The sequence below is a fragment of the Citrus clementina genome, unplaced genomic scaffold (genome assembly GCF_000493195.1).
Source record: "Citrus clementina cultivar Clemenules unplaced genomic scaffold, Citrus_clementina_v1.0 scaffold_1, whole genome shotgun sequence".
NCBI classification, from domain to species: domain Eukaryota; kingdom Viridiplantae; phylum Streptophyta; class Magnoliopsida; order Sapindales; family Rutaceae; genus Citrus; species Citrus x clementina.
In genome coordinates, this window is record NW_006263303.1 from 1,777,313 (window position 1) to 1,798,751 (window position 21,439).

The following is a 21,439-nucleotide window of genomic DNA, read 5'->3' on the forward strand; positions in this document are numbered from 1 at the left end:
TCTATAATTGATGGGTGATATTATAGGATGGTTGACTGAATTGGTACGTCATTCATTAGACAAATAAACTATCACTGGATCTGTCAGCCCCACCACATACAACTAGACTTCTGAGTTTTGACAGTGTTCCTTTTTCTTCCTTAAATCCGCCAACCACCATCCCCAAAACCACACCACCATTAACAAATCCAAAAATTACCAAAATAAACAAACAAACAAAAACGAGCTTCAAACTTTCAAAGGATAATAACTAAATTGGAAAAAAAAAAAAGTACACAACACAAGGCAGCGCAGATCTCTCCAAACTTGGTGACAAAAGCAGAAACAGATGTAGGAAAAAGCCGGAGACCATCCCATGTCTGCAAATTCACTTGTTTCTGTAACCTCTGACTCCTAATGAGGTGAGAGCTACCCATTTGTTTAATAACTGTTTCCCTTTCGAATCGGGTTCCTTCTTCACTTAACTCGCCTTCACTTTTACGGCCAAGTGAAGAGTACCCATTTGCTGTCTAATGTTTTGTTGACTTGCGTTCGTAAGGAAGCGTTGCCATCAACGAGTCAACTTGTAGCTGTGGGCTGTGTTCACATTTGTTTTTTTGTAGTTTCTTCCCCCACTTTCTTCAGAGTCTGTTTCGGCGTCGGCACCAATGCTTTAGAGTACAAATTTATTATCTTCTTCTTCTTCTTTTGTTTTTTCCCCCCCTTGTTTTACAATTTTGGTTTTTTCTAGCTTTCTTGTTCTAAGTTTAATAGATAGTCTTTATAGATTTTTCATATCTATTCATATTTGGTCACTTGCAATTGTCAAATACTCTCTCTCTCTCACTCGGTCTTTTTTCATTTTTGGATACCTCATGTTTGCCTAAGTATGGCTGTATAGGAGTTCTTAGGGGAATTGGTTGATTCAATTGCTGAATATAGAGTTTCTGGTTGTCATTTGTCAATTTGCTGTATAAAGCTTGAAAAGGCTCTCTTTTTTTTTTTTTTCTTTCTTTCAATCTTTTTTGGTTAGTGTTGAAGTTTCTTTCTTTATATTCGGTCTGTTGATTTCTTGTGTGTAGTCATGGGAACTGGGAATTTGATTCATCTCATCGGCTTCTTTTTGGTATCGCTTATCCTTATTTCTAAAACTTGTATGGCTAGTATTCAAAGCATAGGGAAGATACTTCCAGGGTTTCAAGGAGCTCAAATGACTTTTATTGATAAGAATGGTTTGTTTCTGTTATCAAACAACTCAGATTTTGCTTTTGGCTTCCGAACTACTGAAAATGATGTCACATTGTTTCTGCTTGTTATCATGCACAAGGCCAGTTCCACAATTATCTGGACTGCAAATAGAGGGTCACCTGTTGCAAATTCTGACAATTTTGTTTTTAAAAAAGATGGTGAAGTGTCTCTACAAAAAGGGGGGAGTGTTGTTTGGTCAGTGAATCCGAGTGGAGCATCAGTTTCTGCAATGGAATTGCGGGACTCAGGGAATCTGGTTTTGCTAGGGAATGATAATAAGGTCCTTTGGCAGAGCTTTAGCCATCCCACAGACACCCTTATTTCGAACCAGGATTTTACTCAAGGTATGAAACTTGTAAGTGCTCCTAGTACCAATAACTTGAGCTACGTTCTGGAAATCAAGCCCGGAGATGTGGTCCTTTCTGCAGGTTTCCCAACTCCACAACCTTATTGGTCCATGGGGAGGGAAGAGCGGAAAACCATTAACAAGGGTGGGGGGGAGGTCACTTCGGCATCACTTAGTGCTAATTCATGGAGATTCTACGATAATAATAAAATCTTTCTGTGGCAATTTATATTCTCAGATAATACTGATGGAAATGCCACTTGGATTGCTGTTCTGGCGAATGATGGATTTATCTCTTTCTACAATCTCCAAGATGGAGAGCCGAGTACTGCTTCAAATACAAAAATTCCGAATAGTCCTTGCAGCACACCAGAACCTTGTGATGCATATTATATTTGTTCTGGTATTAACAAGTGCCAGTGCCCTTCAGTTATCAGTAGCCAAAATTGCAAGACAGGGATTGCCTCTCCCTGTGATCACTCGAAGGGTTCTACAGAGCTTGTCAGTGCTGGAGATGGGCTTAATTATTTTGCACTTGGGTTTGTTCCTCCCTCTTCAAAAGCTGATTTGAATGGTTGCAAGAAAGCTTGCCTTGGTAACTGCTCGTGTCTTGCTATGTTCTTCCAAAATAGTTCCGGGAACTGTTTCTTGTTTGACAGGATAGGTAGCCTCCAAAGCTCTAATCAGGGCTCTGGTTTTGTATCATACATTAAGATACTGAGTAATGGAGGCAGTGACACAAACAATGGAGGGTCTGGAAGTAACAAAAAGCACTTCCCAGTTGTTGTTATCATCGTTCTGTCAACATCAGTTGTCATACTCGGTCTTCTTTATGTGGCAATTAGGTACGTTAGGAAGAAGAGAAAAGCACCAGAATCTCCTCAGGAGACATCAGAAGAAGATAACTTTTTGGAGAATTTATCTGGAATGCCTGTCCGTTTCACTTACAGAGATCTTCAGACTGCAACTAACAACTTCTCTGTGAAACTTGGGCAAGGAGGGTTTGGCTCGGTTTACCAAGGGGTTCTCCCAGACGGGACTCGACTGGCTGTGAAGAAGTTGGAAGGCATAGGTCAGGGCAAAAAGGAATTTAGAGCTGAGGTTAGCATTATTGGCAGTATCCATCATCTTCACTTGGTCAAGCTCAGAGGCTTCTGTGCTGAAGGAACCCACCGGCTTCTTGCTTATGAGTTCATGGCAAATGGATCTTTGGATAAATGGATCTTCAAGAAAAACCAAGAGTTTCTTCTAGATTGGGAAACCAGATTCAATATAGCTTTGGGTACGGCAAAAGGCCTAGCTTACCTCCACGAAGATTGCGATCAAAGAATTATTCACTGTGACATAAAACCCGAAAATGTGCTCCTTGATGACAATTACCATGCGAAAGTCTCAGATTTTGGCCTGGCAAAGCTAATGACTCGGGAGCAAAGCCATGTTTTCACAACTCTAAGGGGAACTAGAGGGTACCTTGCACCAGAATGGATCACAAACTATGCCATATCTGAGAAGAGTGATGTTTACAGCTACGGTATGGTGTTGCTAGAGATCATTGGAGGCAGAAAAAACTTCGACCCAAATGAAACTTCAGACAAAGCCCATTTCCCATCCTATGCATTCAAGATGATGGAAGAAGGGACACTGAGAAACATACTTGATTCAAGGCTAAACATAGATGAGCAAAGTGACAGAGTGTTTACAGCTGTCAAAGTTGCATTGTGGTGTGTACAAGAAGACATGTCTCTAAGGCCATCAATGACCAAAGTAGTGCAAATGCTTGAAGGTATTTGCCCAGTTCCTCAGCCACCAACTTGTTCTCCACTGGGTGCCAGGCTCTACTCAAGTTTCTTTAGATCTATCAGTGAAGAGGGCACTTCCTCAGGTCCTTCTGATTGCAATAGTGATGCTTATCTTTCAGCTGTGAGACTTTCTGGCCCAAGATAGCAGTTGCTGGACAATTCTTACTTTCACGTGTTTGCTATTTTCACGTATACCTAACATATAATATATTTATTACGTTGTATATTTGTTAGAGCCTTCAAATTTTGTAGTACCAGCTATTAGTACAGCTCCATCACTTTGTACTCTTTCTTGTCTTCGCTGTATGTATACCAACCGAGAGCTTATCATGAAATGCAAAATAAATAGATTATTTACCCAGAAACCCTGCAATTCAATATCATTTTTTCAGAGGGCTATTAATCTATTATGGCAACACATTTTAAAATCTAAATTCAAATTAGAGAAACCTAAATAAAAAGCAAATAAATTATGGTTGGGTGTTGGGTGTTGCATTAACTGATGCTTCTTCACAGAAGGGCAATCTATTACCCGAGAGAGCGGAAAGTAAAAGACCAAAAAAAAAAGAAAAAATAGAAAAGAAAGGGCTCTTTAGTAATTACGTGTAACTAATTCTTTAATCTTCTTTTTAATTTTGAAACTGAACGATTCATAAATTTCACAAAATCCTCTAAAGAGGAGTAAAATAGTAAAAAAATAAAAAATGATTAATTTTATATGTTATTTCTTAATGACTTTATGGAAGACATGAAATATGTAATTAAAAATTTAATAAGAATTGTATAAAAAAAAATAGAAATATAAGAAGTAAATATGATATTTATCAGAGATGAAACAAATGTACATATGCCCATTTCTAGAGTGGTAGGATATCAATCTATTGCCATTAGAGAACTTGGGGGTCCCAGAGTTAGTTTCCGATGATTCCCGCGTGGCAGTATCTAATTGCTTACTGGCCAAAGTCAAACTATTTGGTTCTTGAATATTGAAAAGGCCGACCAATCAGCTACCACGACATTCTGGACCCCAACCGCAGGGAACTAAGACTTATCATCGTAAAAATGAAATCCCGCGAGGACGCGCTTTGCCAGCCGTCCGTTGAGGATGCGTTCATCAACTGCCTCCAGCCTCTGCGGCTGCTCCACCGCTTACTACTCTTCCCCTCTCCTCGCTCCCAAATTTAAATTCAAGTTTCCCGCCAAATCACAACGGCCCTCTCTCTCAACGGTCGAATTTCGCGCCAATCCCCTCACAATTTCTTCCTCCTTAGTCAACCACCGAGGTTCCAGTGACTGACCATAAAACTGATTCTTGTGATTAGTTCTTGATTTATGTATTTTAACTCTCTACATATGTTTAAATTTACAGGGAAAGATGGATCTTGCAATTCGAATAGGAGGAGGAGAGGACTGTTGCTTACGGCTACACTTCCATTTCTTCTTCCTCTCCACGAATTTGTGCAAGACCTGGGCGCAAAAGCTGAGTAAGTTGATTTTTTCTTTTTTTCTTTTTTTCCAAAAGCTGTAATTGTCTGATTTTGGATGCAACTTTCATTTTGTTCATTTAAGATTGTAATTAAATCATCTAATTGGATATAATTGAATAGCATACGTCTCTCCAATATTGTCATGTTTCATACATGAGCTTTGTTTTCATATACGATATTGCCATGCTTCAAAAGTTGGCGCACAACTTTTTTCTTTTTCCTCACCTAATGTCGCGTATGACATGACATTGTTAGTTGTTACAATTTGCTTGGTCTTATGTGATCATTTTATCTTACCATCTCACCGATACATGGTGAATTGTTTGATTTTGATGGCCATATGTATGTGAAATCATTTGAGATACTATATTTGTATGCCAACTTTGTAAGTGTAGCATTACTCACATACAAGCCTTCAATAGTGCCCGTGTCCTAAAGCTTGGATAAAAGGTTTAATCCACATATTTTGCTAAACAGAATTACTAGTTAACAAATATAATACAGAGAGTGTGGGTTGCTAAACATTATCTTCCAAGTAAAAGTTTAGTGGCTTTTGGAGGCCAGTAGTTACAAACATATCCCCATTTGAGTTCTGAGGTAACTGGCCAAGTGTTAATAGTTTCTCTGTGTTGATTGACTAGATCCTGCAAATTTTTTTTCCGTTTTTCTGATTATTTTTCAATTTCCTTTACTGACACCACAGGTCAGGTATGAGTGACTATCTGCTTATGAAAGAAGAAGTGACTAAGGTAGTTTCAAAAGGCAAGGCTGCTAGTGTACTTCGTCTTGCATTTCATGATGCAGGGACCTTTGAAATGGATGATAATTCGGGTAAGTTTTAGGATATTATGATTGGTCTTCCTCAGTTTCCTATAAAATTTATCATGTCTTCTTGTCATTAGTGCAGGTGGTATGAACGGTTCTATAGTTTATGAACTGGAAAGACCTGAAAATGCAGGCCTGAAAAAGCCTTTGAAGGCATGCTCTGTTTCCTTTGTTTTGTTATTGTTTTGATATATGTACTTTGTTTTCTAATTATCCATCCCTTAGATTCCTTGAACATAAGTCCAAACAAATTAACTCTTATGTCGCTCTACCAGCTAACCCTTTACTGGATCCATTGTTGTTTAGATTCTAGAGAAAGCAAAGGGTGACGTGAATGCAATACGGCCAGGTTTGTCCATCTGAAATTCTGCTGTTGAATCTCTGATAGCTACGTATGCTATGGTGCTAAGATGTGTGAATCTTGCATTGTTTAGTGTCATGGGCAGATATGATCGCTTTGGGTGGAGCTGTAGCAGTTTCAGTTTGCGGAGGTCCAAACATCCCAGTTCCTATGGGCAGACTTGATTCAATGTAAGTAGCTAGCTTTCCACTAAGATTAATAACTTTAAATAGAATCAATTAGGCAAACAAAGATTATTTACCAGAGGGATCCTCAAATGTGCAATTTCATCAATATTAAATCCTATGTGCTTCAGTGCTGATTCATTTGGAAAATTGATCAAATATCATATCATTTCATACGATAACTATCCGAGCCTTCACTGTTTTTGCTTTTAATAAGGGATTTTTCTTCATAGGGAGCCTGATCCCGAAGGAAAACTTCCGCAAGAAACTTTGGATGCTTCTGGTTTGAAGCAATGCTTTCAAAGAAAAGGCTTCTCGTGAGTTTATACCAGCAGACATATTTTTTATCCATATTTTCTTCTCTAATTAAATTCAGTAATCTGTTGAGTGAATTCCTTATAAAACTAAAATCTAGCTGGCCATTTTTATCATTTTTTTTAAATTATGAAAATCAGTAATATGCATGCTTATAAGGCATTTAGCCACAATGTAGTTGGTACTACATTCATGTTGTTGGAAAAGCATTAACATACAGTAATTCCAATTCAGGAACATCTGGATTGAGGAAAACCATGGCTTTTATTTATTTTATTTTTATTTTCAGAGCACAAGAGCTAGTTGCTTTATCTGGAGCCCATACTCTTGGAACCAAAGGTTTTGGAAATCCAATAGTTTTCGACAATTCGTACTATAAAATTCTTTTAGAGAAGCCATGGCAGTCTTCAGGTGAATAGCCTCTCACACAGAACTCATTATGTTCTCTCCTGTGCATTTAATAAAGAATCTTATGTTTGTTTGAATTTCCGAATTTGGATAGTAACTTTTTGATGCAACCCTTGCAAAAAGAAAGTCTAGATGACCCAGTTATTGTTTCTTGATTAGTTTTTCTTTTCTCATCAATTGATTCTTTTCTTTGCTTTTGCTTGTAGCTGGTATGTCAAGCATGATTGGACTTCCTTCAGATCGTGCACTTGTTGAGGATGATGAATGTTTGAGGTTTGTCATCTTCGAAGAGCCTCTTAAAACTTACCTGAATTCTATCAACTTCTTTTAAATGACTCTTAAGTGGTCATTAATTAGGAGATACTTTTAGAAATGAGATGTTGGGAACTGAAAACAATAAAAAATTTGTTAATAATCAACAATTACATACAAAATTTTCTTATCTTTGATGCTTAAACTAATGCGCAGATGGATCAAGATGTATGCCGACAATCAGAATATGTTCTTTGAAGACTTCAAGAATGCTTACGTTAAACTAGTGAACTCCGGAGCAAGGTGGAGAAGCTTGTGACATTTTCTTTTTTTCTTTTTGGGTCTCCAAAGACCAACTGGGAGCCTTTTCTTGATTAGTTAGCTTCTAGTTTTCTTTACCGAATAGAGTGTCCATGTTTGTAGATGCTCGGTATTGTACATTTCTAATTTTCCCCCCAGTTTTTTTAATCTTTAAATTGTCGTTTCATATTATTTGAACGTGAGGAACTTGATTGAATATCCATAAACGGTGACAGAAATGTATAAGATTTCAAGAGATCAGTACATGGTGCATGGTTATGTTTGCTGTAAAACGAAAATAAACTTGTTCTTTTCTTAAATCATCTCCAGGACCTATAAAAAATTTAAATGCATTGAATATTGCATAACTCCAGAGGCTATGAATCACTTGGCTCGAAATTTTAAAGGCAAGGAATCAGGAATGGGTCCCTATGCTTAGCCAACGGCCTAAGTTGTGAAAACAAATGAAAATGACGGTTCGCTTTCCAGCATAATAATTATTTAGACAAAAGAAGGGAGTGACCCATAGGCATTAAGGGGTTAGAAAGAAACGCTACAAGCAATAGTGGGGCTTAAAAACTGTGACTGATGCAAGAAGCTCCCTAATTCCTAAGAAACAATTGTATGGAAAAACAACTTGTGGATGTCAAATTTAGCATTTTCTTGGCCTGGCCTGACCTTCAAAATCAAATTATTGTGCTTGTGAAAATATAAGAAAAGATAAGAAAGGTACCCTTTTGATGGAGAAAAGAAAACAACCTCTCTTTGAAAATTATGTGCTTGTACTCCATGGGATTAAATTCATCTGACCCATTATTTCTGCCGTAGTTCCAACACCTTTGGTCCTGATAAGTTCATCTGCTAACCTTTTGATTCCATACGTTCATAAACAAAAACCACAAATAATTCAACAAAAATTTCATTAAAATAAGAGGGCGCATCAGCATGAGGCCCTACTACGACAAAAATAATAATAATAAATAATAATTTAAGTTTCTAAAAATGAACAATGTGTCCAAAGACAAATCCGTTGACAGCTAGTGGGTCTAGCCCGGAAATATACCAAGAAAAAGAAAAAAGGGGAAAAAAGGTTTAAAATGATTATTATAAAATTCAAGGGTTTGTTCTAAGTTTCCAACTTTACAAATTTATTTGATTAATTAATTTACATATTTTTTACATTTCTTATCTTAATAGTCATGGTTGAGGGTCCGTGAGTAGACAATAATCAATGTTTCTATAAGTGAGAAGAGAATCGTGATCGTGAAAGTATGAAACAGTAAAAAAAAAGGCAAGCAAATAATCTGAACAAAATATAAAAGAATATCTTAAAAAGGATAATTGTTCTTTTTTAATTAAAAATGCTAATTATTCTTAGTAGAGAAAATGAGATAATTATTCATGTAATTATCTTAGTAGTAGATTTATTTTTATTATTGATTTTTAAGGATGAAGAAATCTTAATTACGAGCTGTTTCCATTTAATCATCAAATTTGAAAAAAAAAAAAAAAGAGTTCCACTCACGCATTAAGCTAATAATTAATTTTTTAAAAAAATCTTTAGTTAATCCTAACATAATTTAAGAAATTGACTAGGGGTATCACCACAGCACCACTGTTTATTCCAACCCTAAACCCCTGAGCCACCACCAAACCCTAGCCCTGCTTTTTTTTTTTAAAAAAAAAAAATTCTACCTATTTATATGACCAAGTACGTATTTATTTATTTAAGCCTGTGTACAGTTCCATCTCTCTCCCATCTTCTTGTTAAAACACATGTAAGTGAACTTCTCGTCGGATTAATTTATTGACAAGATATTTTTATATTGTTTTATGTTTGAATTTTTTTTTTTAACCACCCATTGTGCAATTTTTTATATATGTTAAATTTATCTTCTGAAAACGGCCGGTTAGGGTTCTTTTAATTTGTCAGAAATTAATTTTGGGGCTAAATTAGAAGAATTCTTCTGGAAAATTTACTACATGTTTTAGGGTTCTTTTAATTTGTTAGATCTAGAACTTATTGATTCTCTGTTATCTTTCTTAATTATATGTTGCTGCATTAATTGTTTTTCTTAATTACAAGTACTAGATAAAATTAACTTAGCTTCCAATCTATAATAACTAATGTTTAAGCTAGAGCTGTTTAACCATAATACCAAATAAGCCTTAGGGTTCTTTTAATTAATTTGTTTAGAATATATTGATTATCTTTCATTCTTTTCGATCTTTCCTTGTAAGTTGCAGAGTATGGATAAGACAGTTGATGCCATGGATAGAATATCAGAACTGCCTAGTTCTATCATTCATCATGTGACGTCGTTCCTCTCCGCAAAACAGGCAGCTCGAACAAGTGTTTTGTCAAGGAGATGGAATCAGATACGGGGTTTCATTCCCTATCTAGGAAATTGGTGATCATTATGGCTCCATCACTCCACCAGGAGACTTGAATGTTGTAAATTTTTTTACTGTTGGATCAAGGAGGATCAGAATCAGAACAACCTGTTGTTGAAAAACATTTAAACATGTTAAATTTGCTCCGTGCTTCACAGGTTGGTTCTTCAGAAGTTGACAGCAGCCTCGAGATTATGACAATGAATATATTCATTGAGAGATATTCGTGTGTTTTAGTCTGGTCACGGTCGTGTGTGTCCAAGTTTGAGAAAGTTAACTCTGCATGCGGTGGGAGTAGGACTTTTCAAGATTTCAAGTAATCGGCTCAAGACCTTAATTTTATAGAGAATGAGGGTCCATATATAAGTGGCCAAGTAGTCGATGTCTCTGCATGTGAGAATCATCGAAACGGCAAGAAATGGCTACGCAAATAATGTTGAACGAAATATTAACAGTATCCTAAAAAGTTATTCTTAATAGAGACACAGAGAAAATTAAAAAGAGATGATAATTATTCATGTATTATATATTATCTCGATATTTACGCAAAATAACTAACAACATATTAGACTGTGTTAAGGGGTCCCCAGTTCAATTGATGTCTCTTTGATTGTGACTTCCATACGATTCCTTCAAGGAATCCTATTTTCAAATTTATGCACACAAGACTATATATTATATAGTCACTCTTCAGTGTTATTTTAATATTGCATCGCAGGTTCTTTATAAATTCTTGTGAATCTATTTGATTGTTTCCTTCTGAAATGTTTGATGTACAACTGCAAAAAATGAACTCACAATTAGAAAGATATTTATACTACGGAAGTCTGCGGGTTTAAAAGCATGAATTTGAAATTAAATTGGAACAAACCTGATCAATTAAGAGAAATATGAAACTGAAAATTAAATTAGGTTGATTCAGAAAATTGTCAATTGAAGTTTATTCTAAAACCAAATATCGAACCGCTTATAAGGTTTAATTTGGAGAAATTGCCCACCTCAACTGAACTGTTGTCCTTTTTCTTGAATAATCTGAAGATCTGATATGAGAATGAATTTATGATATGTTTATTTATGTGATTGGAGAATCAAAATCTGAAATAAAAATAATTGATAGTGTTTATTTGTTAAAAAATAAGAATGATAAGAATAAAACATGTGGATACACATATTTTTTAAATTATAGAATGGAAACTTAATTTCCACGTACGGTTGAGAATCAAGTTTTTATTTCTCGAACTCATCATTTGACCCTACTTAAGTTTTATAATTTCATTTTTGTTAGTTAAAACATTAATATACTAAGAGTGGATCAGCAGCCCAATAAAACTACTCTATTTTTTTACACTTCCTTTAGATTAAGGAGAAATGAATGGTCAAGATTAAATAGATTAAGGAGCTTATAATGCATTGAATACAAGAAAAAATATTTGTATGTCAAGAATTCTTTATCAGCTTATGTAATTAAGGTTCTGTTTCGGATTGAGATACTGCTGTTGTGGATAAAAAACTATAATTATAAAAAAAAAGTTAATAAAATATAGTAAATATAAATTTTAAATAATAATTTTGACGAAATTATTAAAGATATAATAGATTTTGACGAAATTATTAAAGATATAATAAATTTTTCATCGTATAAGTGAAAAATCATATCAATATAACTTCCAAACTATAATAGTTAGTGTTTACCAAACACTTTACTACTGTAACTTTTAAGATAAAGTTACCCAACCACAAATGCACCCGCAGTCAGTTGAAAAAATATGGTGTAAAGTCATGTGAAGAGAACAATAGTTATGACTGTTCAGTAAAAGACTGAAAGAGAAAAGGATGGAGGAAGAAGACTGGAAAAAGAGAGAGGGGAGGCCCAGAGTCCGTGAAGTTAGGATGCAGAGAAAAGAACAGTAATTAAGGAAGAGACAAATAGTAATAACTCTACAGATTTGATATTTATATTATTTAACCTTAACCTTTTATTCATGCTTAAACTAAAGGCTCAAAAGGGTAAAAAATAATATAATTTTAAATTCTGAGTTCGAGCTTCAACAGGTACATGAGTTTATAATAATTTGAAAAAACAAAAAATCATGTCTGTTCTTCCTATTTATAATTTCCTTTTAACGTGGGTCCTTTAATTGGCCATAAAAAAGAAGAATAAATTTCGTTTATTGTTGCACAAAAGAGAATGTTGGGCCACACCATTATCACCTGAAAGTTGCTCAATTGGCTATTTGACCTGGTTTTTATTGCTTCTATATTTGGCAAAAAGATTTTCTTCTCTCCATTACTTTCTAGGAAAATTTGTTCCATTCGACCGTCTCCTTCAATCAATTTCCCAAGAAAATGAGCAACAAAATTACAAAAACACTCATTTTATTGTCTGCAAAATTCAAATATAAATAGAAATGAGATGAGGCATGGAGCATATAAGTAAAGGAGCTGTGCTAATTAATACAATTTTATGCTTGACCTAAAATAAACACGACACGTGTGGAAGGTGAAGAGGACCCCGCGTCACAAATGCAAACTCTAAAATAAATCATGTTCTTTGAAGAGAAGAGACGTTGAGAATGAGTGAAGAGCAGAAATCAGAAGGGAACATGCACTTGTCATCTCTATTGGCTCTTTTGCTTCATTTCACGTGCCGTGTGGGCGCATTTTGGAATTACTCGGTGTGCTTTTAGTCAGCTATTTTTTTTTTTTTTAATTTGACTTGTTCACTTAAATATATCCCACGTAAATATTGTATTCAATTGTATTTGTGTATCTATATTTGTATACAAAAAAAATGAAGTCACTCACTCACTCTACATGTCGCGTATAAACTCCAATTTACATTTCACTAATTTTCTTTTTCTCCAAAATTTACAGTCACATAACACAATTAATTTTTTTTACACTGTTAATTTCTCTGTCAAATAATTTTAAGCTTATGCATTTAGATATATAATTTAATAAATGCACACTATAAGCTTATGTATACTATAAGCTTATAACTTTGAATGATAAGCTTATGTATGCCGTAAGATGCTTGAAATGATTATTTAGTAAGCATCTATGACACAATGTGATTCTATAACTCTTTATAAATAGAGTCAAAACAACTCCACTTAAGAGATGTCACTCAACGCAACAAAGCATCATAGTCCACTAAATCACTTGTATTACCTCTGCATCTAACTTTGTAATTATGATAATGTTGCCTAGAAATAAGATACACACCTAAGTTTTCACCACCAACTTTTCCACCCACCTGAAATCTGTTGCATGTTAGCTTTCAGCAGTAAGTCGCCAGTGCTTTCACTGATTTGAAAGTTGAAACACAAATAAAACACTTGAAAATGGTGTGATATCATTGACTATAGATGTACGAGGTTTGACGAAAATTAAAATCCATTAATTATTTCAATTAGAAGTTAATCTTATCAGCTATTAGCCTAGTGGTTAGAACCCATACCTCACAATTTAGGTAAAGATAATTTTCTCTCTTTCAAAATGTGAGTGAAATGGACGTTCCTCGAATATTAGCGAGGGTAAAAATATTGGATGTGCTATATAAGATTTGTAAATTAATTCCAGTACTAATCTCATGATGAATTGTAATTTGAGTAATAGTCTCATGTAATTCAAAAAAAGAAAAAAATATTAATCTTATCACCTTGTGTTTGTGGCTTTGTGCTGGCCGCATCTTGGCTTGAAAGGATTTTGTGTCTTATCTTGTTGGTAACACAAGTCTATTAAGCAAAGCAATAATGGGTGTTTGCTTGACCTTAAAAATATATTTAACCTAATCTTTGTTACAATCATGATTGATGAGAGTGTATTATAAGTCTACAAAGAAAAGCACCAATAGCTAAATGCTATATCATCTCAAATTGGAATTAGCAATTCATTGTTTGACAATACATAACATGCCCGAAATTATTTTTAATTGCCCTTGTAAATAAGTAGCTAGGTTACCATCTTCATTTTTGCTGATTTGATTTTCTCACTGCCCCATTAACCAGTTTTTTTTTATATATATTTTAAATTCTACCAAAATTTGCTGATATTCCAGTCATGATTGTTGCTTTTTCAGCTTTCAAAGAGAAAAAAAAAAAAATCCCAAAATACAATTAAAAAGAGACAACACCCGCTCTCAAAAAGTTGAGATATATAGAAAGTGAATCAATCAGATCAAAGGGCGGTTCTCGCCCCATTAATATTTAAAACCATAATTATAACTTTAATTTATGCTTTGATTCCATTCATGATCTACTTTTTTCAGAACATTGGAACACTTGTTTCTTATTATATTACATCGGCAATCGACATATACTATTGTTATTTGAGCTCTAAAAATTAAAAATGAAGCAATTGACACGCTCCCAAATATTTAAGTGGGGAAAAGAAATCTTTAGGATTAATTTAGCTCCACCCAGTTATTATTGATAATCATCAACGCACCCCCAACTGTTATTTTATTTTGTTAATTTACAATTTAGAGGAAAAATGTCTTTACATTGGTGATCAATTCTGGTCAATTGTTTAAATTAACAAACAGAAAATGGCGGTCGGACTTGTGTTGATGTTTATAATAATATTATGACAGCGTTAATGATTGTCAATAATAATGGGTGTGGAATGAAATTAGCCTTCTCATTTATTCAGAACATATCCTTATACAATTTGAATAACAACTACGAAAAAAAAAAAAAAAAAAAAAAACGTAGATGGTTTGATGGTGTAGTGTTTTCTAACGGTTAAGAGAGTGCGGGTTCAAAATCAAACGGTGGCCCGAAAATCATGGTTTTGATTCAAACACTTCCTGGCGTACTCGACAACTCAGCCTCGTCCGGTCAGTTTGTCTTCACCCGGCCTCATGCAATGCATGCATAAATTATAGTTGATTCTCATAATCTAACACGTTAGGGTTTCTTAATTAACATTAAATATTTTAAGCATAAGCAGCCAAAAGAAAAACATTATTAATTAATTAGTCACCACATTTTGCACCCATCGCTTATTTAAAAAAAAAAAAACAATCGGGAGTAGCTCGACCCTAGGCAACTTAGGTAGTTCCTTAGGATCCTGCTATATAGGAAAGCCTTACATTTATGTTAAACTATTTGTTTTTATTTTAAAAAAATATGAATTCTAAAGTTATTACTATTAAATTAATTTGTTATTACTTTTTAACTATCTTTTCCTACATAAACTATCTCCAATTCCTAAACAAAAGTCTATTTAATGCATACTTAATAGTTTTAATTCTTATACAACCGTTAAAATTAATACATTCAATAAAAATTTTGAGTATTATTACTCTGTAATTATCTTTTCCTAAATAAACTATCAAATTCTTTAAGTAAAATTATGTTTAATGTAATACTTAATAGTTTTAATTCCTACACAACCAAACTCTATTTTATCGTTACGATTAAGGATTTTTATGTTATAATTAAAAAAAATTATATATTCCTTTTAAACCTCCATAAAAGCCCCAAAATTTCTTCTCCAACAAACGAGATACGATGTGCTCTTGTTGCTTAAGAGAAAAAAAAATGTTTCCTCTACTTTATGTTCAAGGGGAAAAAAATCTAACAGTTTTCTCTATTTTCCATGGTTATTGGTCACTGCTCAGCTATTATTTTTTTATGTGCTAGTTTTACCTATTTCAATAGAAAAAAAAACTGTATATAAAAAAGAAGAAATAGAAGAATAGAAAAGTTAGTTTAATCTAAAAAAGTAGTAAGAAAGTTGTGATTTAAGAGAAGAAACAATAAGTGGAAATATTACAATTGAACTAAAAGATTATATGAAACAATTAGTGAAAATTCTATTATCTAGTTTGAAACACATATTAGCAATATTAGAATAGAAAATTTTATTAATAATTTTACATCTTAGAAAATTAGAATAATTGATTTTAAATTGGTAAATTTTATAATATAACTAATGTATAATTTTTGCCTTAAATTTTAAAAACATCTGCTACCAATTTAAGTTCATCACCCCGATTTTATTATTCAACTTAAGTCAGTTACTTTGAACTAAATAGTGTTACACCGAATTCGAATCTCTTTAATTCTCCAACAATAAATCATTTTACTCTTCACTCACATACAAGAAGTGGTTTAAAATTCTTCATATGTAAAATCGACTTGTTACAGATTTAGATCTTTAAACCACACCATTACCAAATTAATTTAAGAGATTTTAATAATTTTTTCATTGTAAATGTATAAGTATATTTGTATCACTTTTTTTTTTTTTTGAAAACAAACAAAACAAAAGAAAACCACAATTAATTTTGACCTAAATTTTTGAATTTTAATTGGCATATTAAATGATATGAAGGAGGCCTCGTGTTGATGATATAGCATTCATTAATTGGTTGACGACATTATATAATAATTTCTTAAAAATTAGATCAGTATATACATATATTCTTCAGCTCTTTTTAAAATATCAATTTCTTTTAGCTTAATCACCAACTAATACAATAACATGTCTCTCGTATAAACTGAATTACACATTGCATTTTTTTTTTTTAGATTTAGAGTTGAAAAACTTTAAATCTACTAGAAAAATACATTTTGATGGATAATAGCAGCAAAAGAAATCAAAACCATTGTAAATCAGTGTTTGGACAGAGTAGAAGCCATGGATCTACGACTATGGAAGAACTACTTCCACCCATGGAATAAAAAGAGATCTACCTTTACACAAGAAGTGAAAGGAAATAAAAAGACAAAATAGAAAGAGAAGATCTTAAGGTGCAGTGCCATCAGAAGAAGAACTTGGAGAGCTCCCTTACGACGCGATGAAAAGGAGATAGTCAGACTTTGTTTGTAGAGAAAAATAGAAATATTATGTAACGAATTTTTGGGAAAAGGTAACCTTTCTTTTTTTTTAAAAAATATATATATTTACCTTGTTCCTTGGGTTTCATTTATTGAAACAAAATCCAAGAATAAATTTGTGAAAGTATCTTTTTGGACAAAAATAAAAAAAGTTTTGAAAATATTCATTAAAAAAAATGTCAAGAAAAACCAGCGGTTCCCAAAAGATTGGGTAATAACAAAGTGATAAAGGATTTTACTGATACAAATAGAGAAATTATATAATTCTTCATGAAAATGTAAATAAGTAGGGATCCCGATGTTATTATCCCAAAAATAATTAAGGGGTAAATTTTTGAAAATCCATTAAAAAGGGAAAGGGCCTCGTGTTAGTTACTCAACCGTCCGTAAATACCTGATATTTCCACTAAAACCGTATAACCGTATAACATATCGATTAATTATACATTACACACCCCACGACCGTATATTTTCCCTCTGTGTGTCTGCATGTCTTTTTCTGCGCGAGAGTGACCTGTAGAATTGGATTTGAAAGCCGCTGGTATAAAACAGAGCCTTCAAGCTACTACTCTATTTATTATTCTATAGCCATTTTAACCAAAAACAGAAAAAATTTTAAAATCCGAATTTTGAATCCGAAGAAGATCGGTTCGGATCCGCCGATTTGTGAAATCTTGTTTCATTTTTTCATCCTGTAGATCTTTTAAACAAATTTGCCTCATTATTGTTATTTTTCATTGTTATTGTTGTTTTAGCAGAGATAATGGAGCTTTGATTGCTGCTGCGCGGTTTTCGAGGTAAAGCTTTGAAACTCTCGTTTGGTTGCTGTGAGAGTTGAGGGAAAAATATGACACAGAACGGAGTCGTTTTGGGTCTTTTGTTAGGAATTGGGTGGCATGTTTGTTCCGGTTTTGAGTAGATCAATGTGAAACGACTGAGTTTGTGTTCGTTTTGATTGATATTGAGATCTTTTCATTCTCTGATTATTTCTTTGTTTTGATATTCAATTTGTGTTTCAACTTGTTCCTTTTGTTTATACATCGCTCTGATTTGGTTCTATTTGTTTTAGTTTTTAAAATTTAACTTGCTGCGACTAATTTATTATAAGAAAATTCTTTTTTTTTTTTTTCCCTTCAAAAAAAGGTTATGAATGCTTCGTTTATTACTTGGAAAGTATAGAGACTGCAAATGAAAAAGGAAAAAAAAATGGTGGCTTGTTTATTAATGGTGTTCGGGGATTAGGTTTTTATTTAAAATGGCCAATTGTTTCAGTGATTAAACATTTGCCATCTCCCATTTCTTTTTTTTTATTATTAAATTTAACTGAGAAAATGTGTTCTGCAAATCAGTTTGATTCTCATATATGTTCTTTGAGATTATATGTTATTACATAGCTGTGGAGATAGACAAATTAGATAAATGTTTTCTGTGTTAATGTTACGCTATCTTGTTTGCTCGAATTTTTAATGAGTTTTGTTTTTGCCTAGGATACGTAACTATCATTGCTTCTGAATTTTCTTCTTGTTTGCAGTGTGTGATGGATTCTGATGATCTTAAAGTGGCTGAGGGAGATGAGGTGGCCCTTCAAAATGGTGCCCATAAACAACTTGTTGCTTCTGGAGAAGATGGGGTTATTGCAGATGATGTGAACCAGACAATTACTGAGACTGCAAGGCCAAATGGAGATTCAGAAACTGTTGATAAGTTGGATGAGAGTGGAACCACCGGGGAGGTCATGGAGGGAGAAAGTGATAATGTGGAAAGCAATGGCTTGGTTGTGGCTACGGTATAAGCTTTTCAAGCTTTTTAATTTCTTTGAATCTAAACTTTTGTTTTATCTGTGATCTTGTTGTTGTGTGCCCCTCATAGACTGGGAAAGGCAAGGCTGCTGATACTTCAAAGCAATCCATACCACTAAAGGGTCATGGCAAGAGCAAGAGCGAGAAGCCCTTAAACCCCAAAAACGTTTCATCAACTGGCGTGAAGAAAAGCAAAGATGGTAAAAATGACGACGGAACGTCGACTATTTCAAATGGTTCCGTTGGTTTGAATTCACATTCCAAACAATCTTTTAAAAGCATGACTTTCAATGAGAGACAGTCCCAGTTCTCTAAGGTGAAGTTTGATTCAACCTTTTTGCACTGCTTTTGCATGGAATATGATGACTTTAGGATACTACAGCTCATTTTTTCAGGTTTTGATTGCATCTGTGTTTCCTGATCATTGTTTGTGTTTCTGTGTTTGATACAGCAATCTGGAAAGTCTGATACACCATCATCTGAAGGCCTTGCGTATGTACTTCATGCACTGTTTTTCTATTTTCATTTAATTGCACTTTCTATTTCTTCACCATGCCGCTGTATGTCTGTATACGATTCTTACAACTGCAATACATTTCATTGAATTTGCAAGGGTACAGATATAAAAATCTTTATTGTTGCCCTTTGAATTTGATTAATGATTTCTTTGTTTGTTTTTTTTTGCCTTAAAATAAGGGGTGTTGATGACATCATTTTCCTCCAGCTATTTGTGAACTTTTATTTTGTGGATTCAGGGAGAAGACTAAATCAAAACCTTTGAAGAAAGGACCCCCTGAAAAAGCTGGAAAGGATTTAGAGTATCCTTTTCTGTTTTGAATAATTTCTTGTTCTCTTCCTTATGGGGTCGAAAAGGGGTGTTATTTTGGTTTTATTAAGTTCATTTTGTCCTTTGTTTCTGTTTGTTAATTGACACTTGTATGTTTTTCCTTAAGTTTTTAATAGTTACAAATCAGACGATGCCAAGCCTCGCAGGGTCGGTGCACTTCCAAATTATGGCTTCAGTTTTCGGTGTGATGAACGTGCTGAGAAAAGAAGAGAGGTTAGTTTTGTACTTGCACCTTGTGGAGCTTATACATTGTCCACTCCTCCATTTGTAATCAATGTCATTGTTTACTTCAATGTGTGCAGTTTTACTCTAAACTTGAAGAAAAGATTCATGCCAAGGAGGTAGAAAAAAGTACCTTGCAAGCCAAATCTAAGGTGGTATTTTATATCAGTGATCTTCTGTAATTTGTACTTGTTGAAATCTCTCTTTCCTATAAAGTGGGTGAGAGGGGAGACCATGGATTAAATCCTGCTTGGTTAAGGGACTACCTTCTCCCATATCATTGATAATGACAAGTATCTGCATGCTCTTGTAGGAAACTCAAGAAGCAGAGATTAAAATGCTCAGGAAGAGTTTAAACTTTAAAGCGACTCCAATGCCGACCTTCTATCAAGAGCCTCCACCTCCTAAGGTGGAACTAAAGAAAGTAAGTTGATTTTTCTGTCACAATTTCCATCAAATCAAAAATTATTTTCTTCCCTGCAAATTGGCTCATATGTCAAAGACTTTCCACCCTCAGGTACTTTGATATCTTCAAGTTGAGATCTCTTCACATGCTGATGAACTCTGTGTGCTTCAACTATCTCTAATTGTTTTCAACCTCATAAATGAAGTTTACTTAGGTTCATTCATTTGGTTTAATTTTCAATTTGTAGTTACATTTTTATGGGTCCTTGATTGTTTGTATCTAGTAATTACAGTGCAAATGAGTTAATTGTTATTGCTTTTTCCTTCCAGTTATCCTTTTGACTTTTTTAGTCTGCAAGGCAGCATTGATCTGTTACTGAACTGGTAATGTGGTAGTGTATCCAATAAGATTACACAACCGTGATGCTTTTTCTTAATCTATATTATTTTGGTGTAGATTCCCACAACAAGAGCCAAATCTCCTAAGCTTGGTAGAAGGAAGAGCTCTACTCCTGCAGACTCTGTAGAAGACAGTACCAGCTGTCGACCAGGTAGGCTGAGTCTGGACGCAAAAGGTCCTCCGAGTAACTCTGCCAGAGGAATTTCTCCTGTTCACCCAAAGAAACCACAGCGGAAGTCCCTTCCTAAACTGCCTTCTGAAAAGGCTACCATATTGAATTCCATGAAGGAGGAAAATACCACTTCATCAAAAGCACCTAATGAGGAAAATACCACCTCATCGAATGCAACAAAGGAAGTTGCATCTCCTACAGAAGAGCAGGAGCAGATTCCTACAGCTGAGCCAGAAGAAACCCAGTTTCATAAGGATGAGGGACTGGTGGCTGAAGAGCAAGCTCAGCCTATCCTTGTACAAGAACCCATAGCGTTGGAGAATTAAGTTAAGAAGCAGTTGGAAGTTTGGAATTGGATGCATATACAAAGCTGTCGGCTTCTTTCTTCGTAAATAAGAAAGGTTTGAGACAGAAATTATTTGATGATGAAGGCGTGAAAGATTCTGCATACTGGGTTGTGATCAAGTCTTTGTCCATAGTCAGCAGCATTGGTTGTTTGTTTGCTTGCTTGCTTTCCCAGCTTGCTGGTATTATCACTAGGATTCCGCATTCATATTTGGAGCCCTGTATGTTATAATTTGGCAAGTTATCGTAATTTATGTTGCTTAAGCATGCTGTAGTTACTGGCTTCTTTTTAGAATATTTTCAAAAATTTTGGGTTAAGTCCGGATGATCGAAAAGTATTGTCTGCTTAAAGGCGTTTCTGTTTGAACAAGTGTAATTGTCAATTAAGGCTGATTTTTGTGTTGTGGACTTTGTTTCGAGTCACTTTGCATATTCGATTTCCAAGGATTTTAGATGTCATTGACGTTCGATTACCGTCGAAGATACAAACTCTTATTGAAACTCTCTATCCATGCATACGACA

The 21,439-nt window shown here is 34.2% G+C and overlaps 3 protein-coding genes across 6 annotated transcripts; all 3 read left to right on the forward strand.

The window, feature by feature from the left end:
* The first annotated feature begins 211 nt into the window (after nucleotides 1-211).
* On the forward strand, nucleotides 212-3,760 carry LOC18054668 (G-type lectin S-receptor-like serine/threonine-protein kinase SD2-5). Its single transcript, XM_006450364.2, has one exon. It carries the CDS (start codon nucleotides 1,064-1,066, stop codon nucleotides 3,515-3,517), a length of 2,454 nt encoding a protein of 817 aa, XP_006450427.2. The 5' UTR covers nucleotides 212-1,063; the 3' UTR covers nucleotides 3,518-3,760.
* Nucleotides 3,761-4,461: 701 nt separating this feature from the next.
* Nucleotides 4,462-7,712, forward strand: LOC18054669 (putative L-ascorbate peroxidase 6). 2 transcript variants are annotated; one of them, XM_006450367.2, is made up of 10 exons: nucleotides 4,462-4,655; nucleotides 4,742-4,856; nucleotides 5,563-5,690; nucleotides 5,767-5,837; nucleotides 5,991-6,033; nucleotides 6,119-6,215; nucleotides 6,443-6,526; nucleotides 6,814-6,935; nucleotides 7,139-7,205; nucleotides 7,401-7,712. In XM_006450367.2, the coding sequence occupies exons 1-10, from the start codon at nucleotides 4,478-4,480 to the stop codon at nucleotides 7,501-7,503; spliced, it is 1,008 nt and encodes a 335-aa protein (XP_006450430.1). In that variant the 5' UTR covers nucleotides 4,462-4,477; the 3' UTR covers nucleotides 7,504-7,712. The 2 variants fall into 2 exon arrangements, with proteins under 2 accessions (XP_006450430.1, XP_024034007.1); XM_024178239.1 differs by lacking the exon at nucleotides 6,443-6,526.
* Nucleotides 7,713-17,176: 9,464 nt separating this feature from the next.
* On the forward strand, nucleotides 17,177-21,327 carry LOC18054670 (protein WVD2-like 6). 3 transcript variants are annotated; one of them, XM_024178148.1, is made up of 10 exons: nucleotides 17,177-17,267; nucleotides 17,485-17,523; nucleotides 18,258-18,512; nucleotides 18,596-18,841; nucleotides 18,977-19,017; nucleotides 19,281-19,343; nucleotides 19,489-19,585; nucleotides 19,675-19,746; nucleotides 19,908-20,018; nucleotides 20,457-21,327. In XM_024178148.1, the coding sequence occupies exons 3-10, from the start codon at nucleotides 18,264-18,266 to the stop codon at nucleotides 20,895-20,897; spliced, it is 1,320 nt and encodes a 439-aa protein (XP_024033916.1). In that variant the 5' UTR covers nucleotides 17,177-17,267; nucleotides 17,485-17,523; nucleotides 18,258-18,263; the 3' UTR covers nucleotides 20,898-21,327. The 3 variants fall into 3 exon arrangements, with proteins under 3 accessions (XP_024033916.1, XP_024033917.1, XP_006450433.1); XM_024178149.1 differs by having other exon boundaries at nucleotides 17,181-17,267; nucleotides 17,482-17,523; XM_006450370.2 differs by lacking the exon at nucleotides 17,177-17,267 and having other exon boundaries at nucleotides 17,274-17,523.
* The last annotated feature ends 112 nt before the right edge of the window (nucleotides 21,328-21,439 follow it).

Excerpts from the sequence above, each read along its gene's own strand:
- LOC18054668 (XM_006450364.2), top strand. The coding sequence starts at position 1,064 with ATGGGAACTGGGAATTTGATTCATCTCATCGGCTTCTTTTTGGTATCG.
- LOC18054669 (XM_006450367.2), top strand. The coding sequence starts at position 4,478 with ATGCGTTCATCAACTGCCTCCAGCCTCTGCGGCTGCTCCACCGCTTAC. Across the intron at positions 5,838-5,990 it reads GCCTGAAAAAGCCTTTGAAG|ATTCTAGAGAAAGCAAAGGG; the intron begins GCATGCTCTGTT and ends ATTGTTGTTTAG. Across the intron at positions 6,034-6,118 it reads CGTGAATGCAATACGGCCAG|TGTCATGGGCAGATATGATC; the intron begins GTTTGTCCATCT and ends TGCATTGTTTAG.
- LOC18054670 (XM_024178148.1), top strand. The coding sequence starts at position 18,264 with ATGGATTCTGATGATCTTAAAGTGGCTGAGGGAGATGAGGTGGCCCTT. Across the intron at positions 18,513-18,595 it reads ATGGCTTGGTTGTGGCTACG|ACTGGGAAAGGCAAGGCTGC; the intron begins GTATAAGCTTTT and ends TGCCCCTCATAG. Across the intron at positions 19,586-19,674 it reads GTGCTGAGAAAAGAAGAGAG|TTTTACTCTAAACTTGAAGA; the intron begins GTTAGTTTTGTA and ends CAATGTGTGCAG.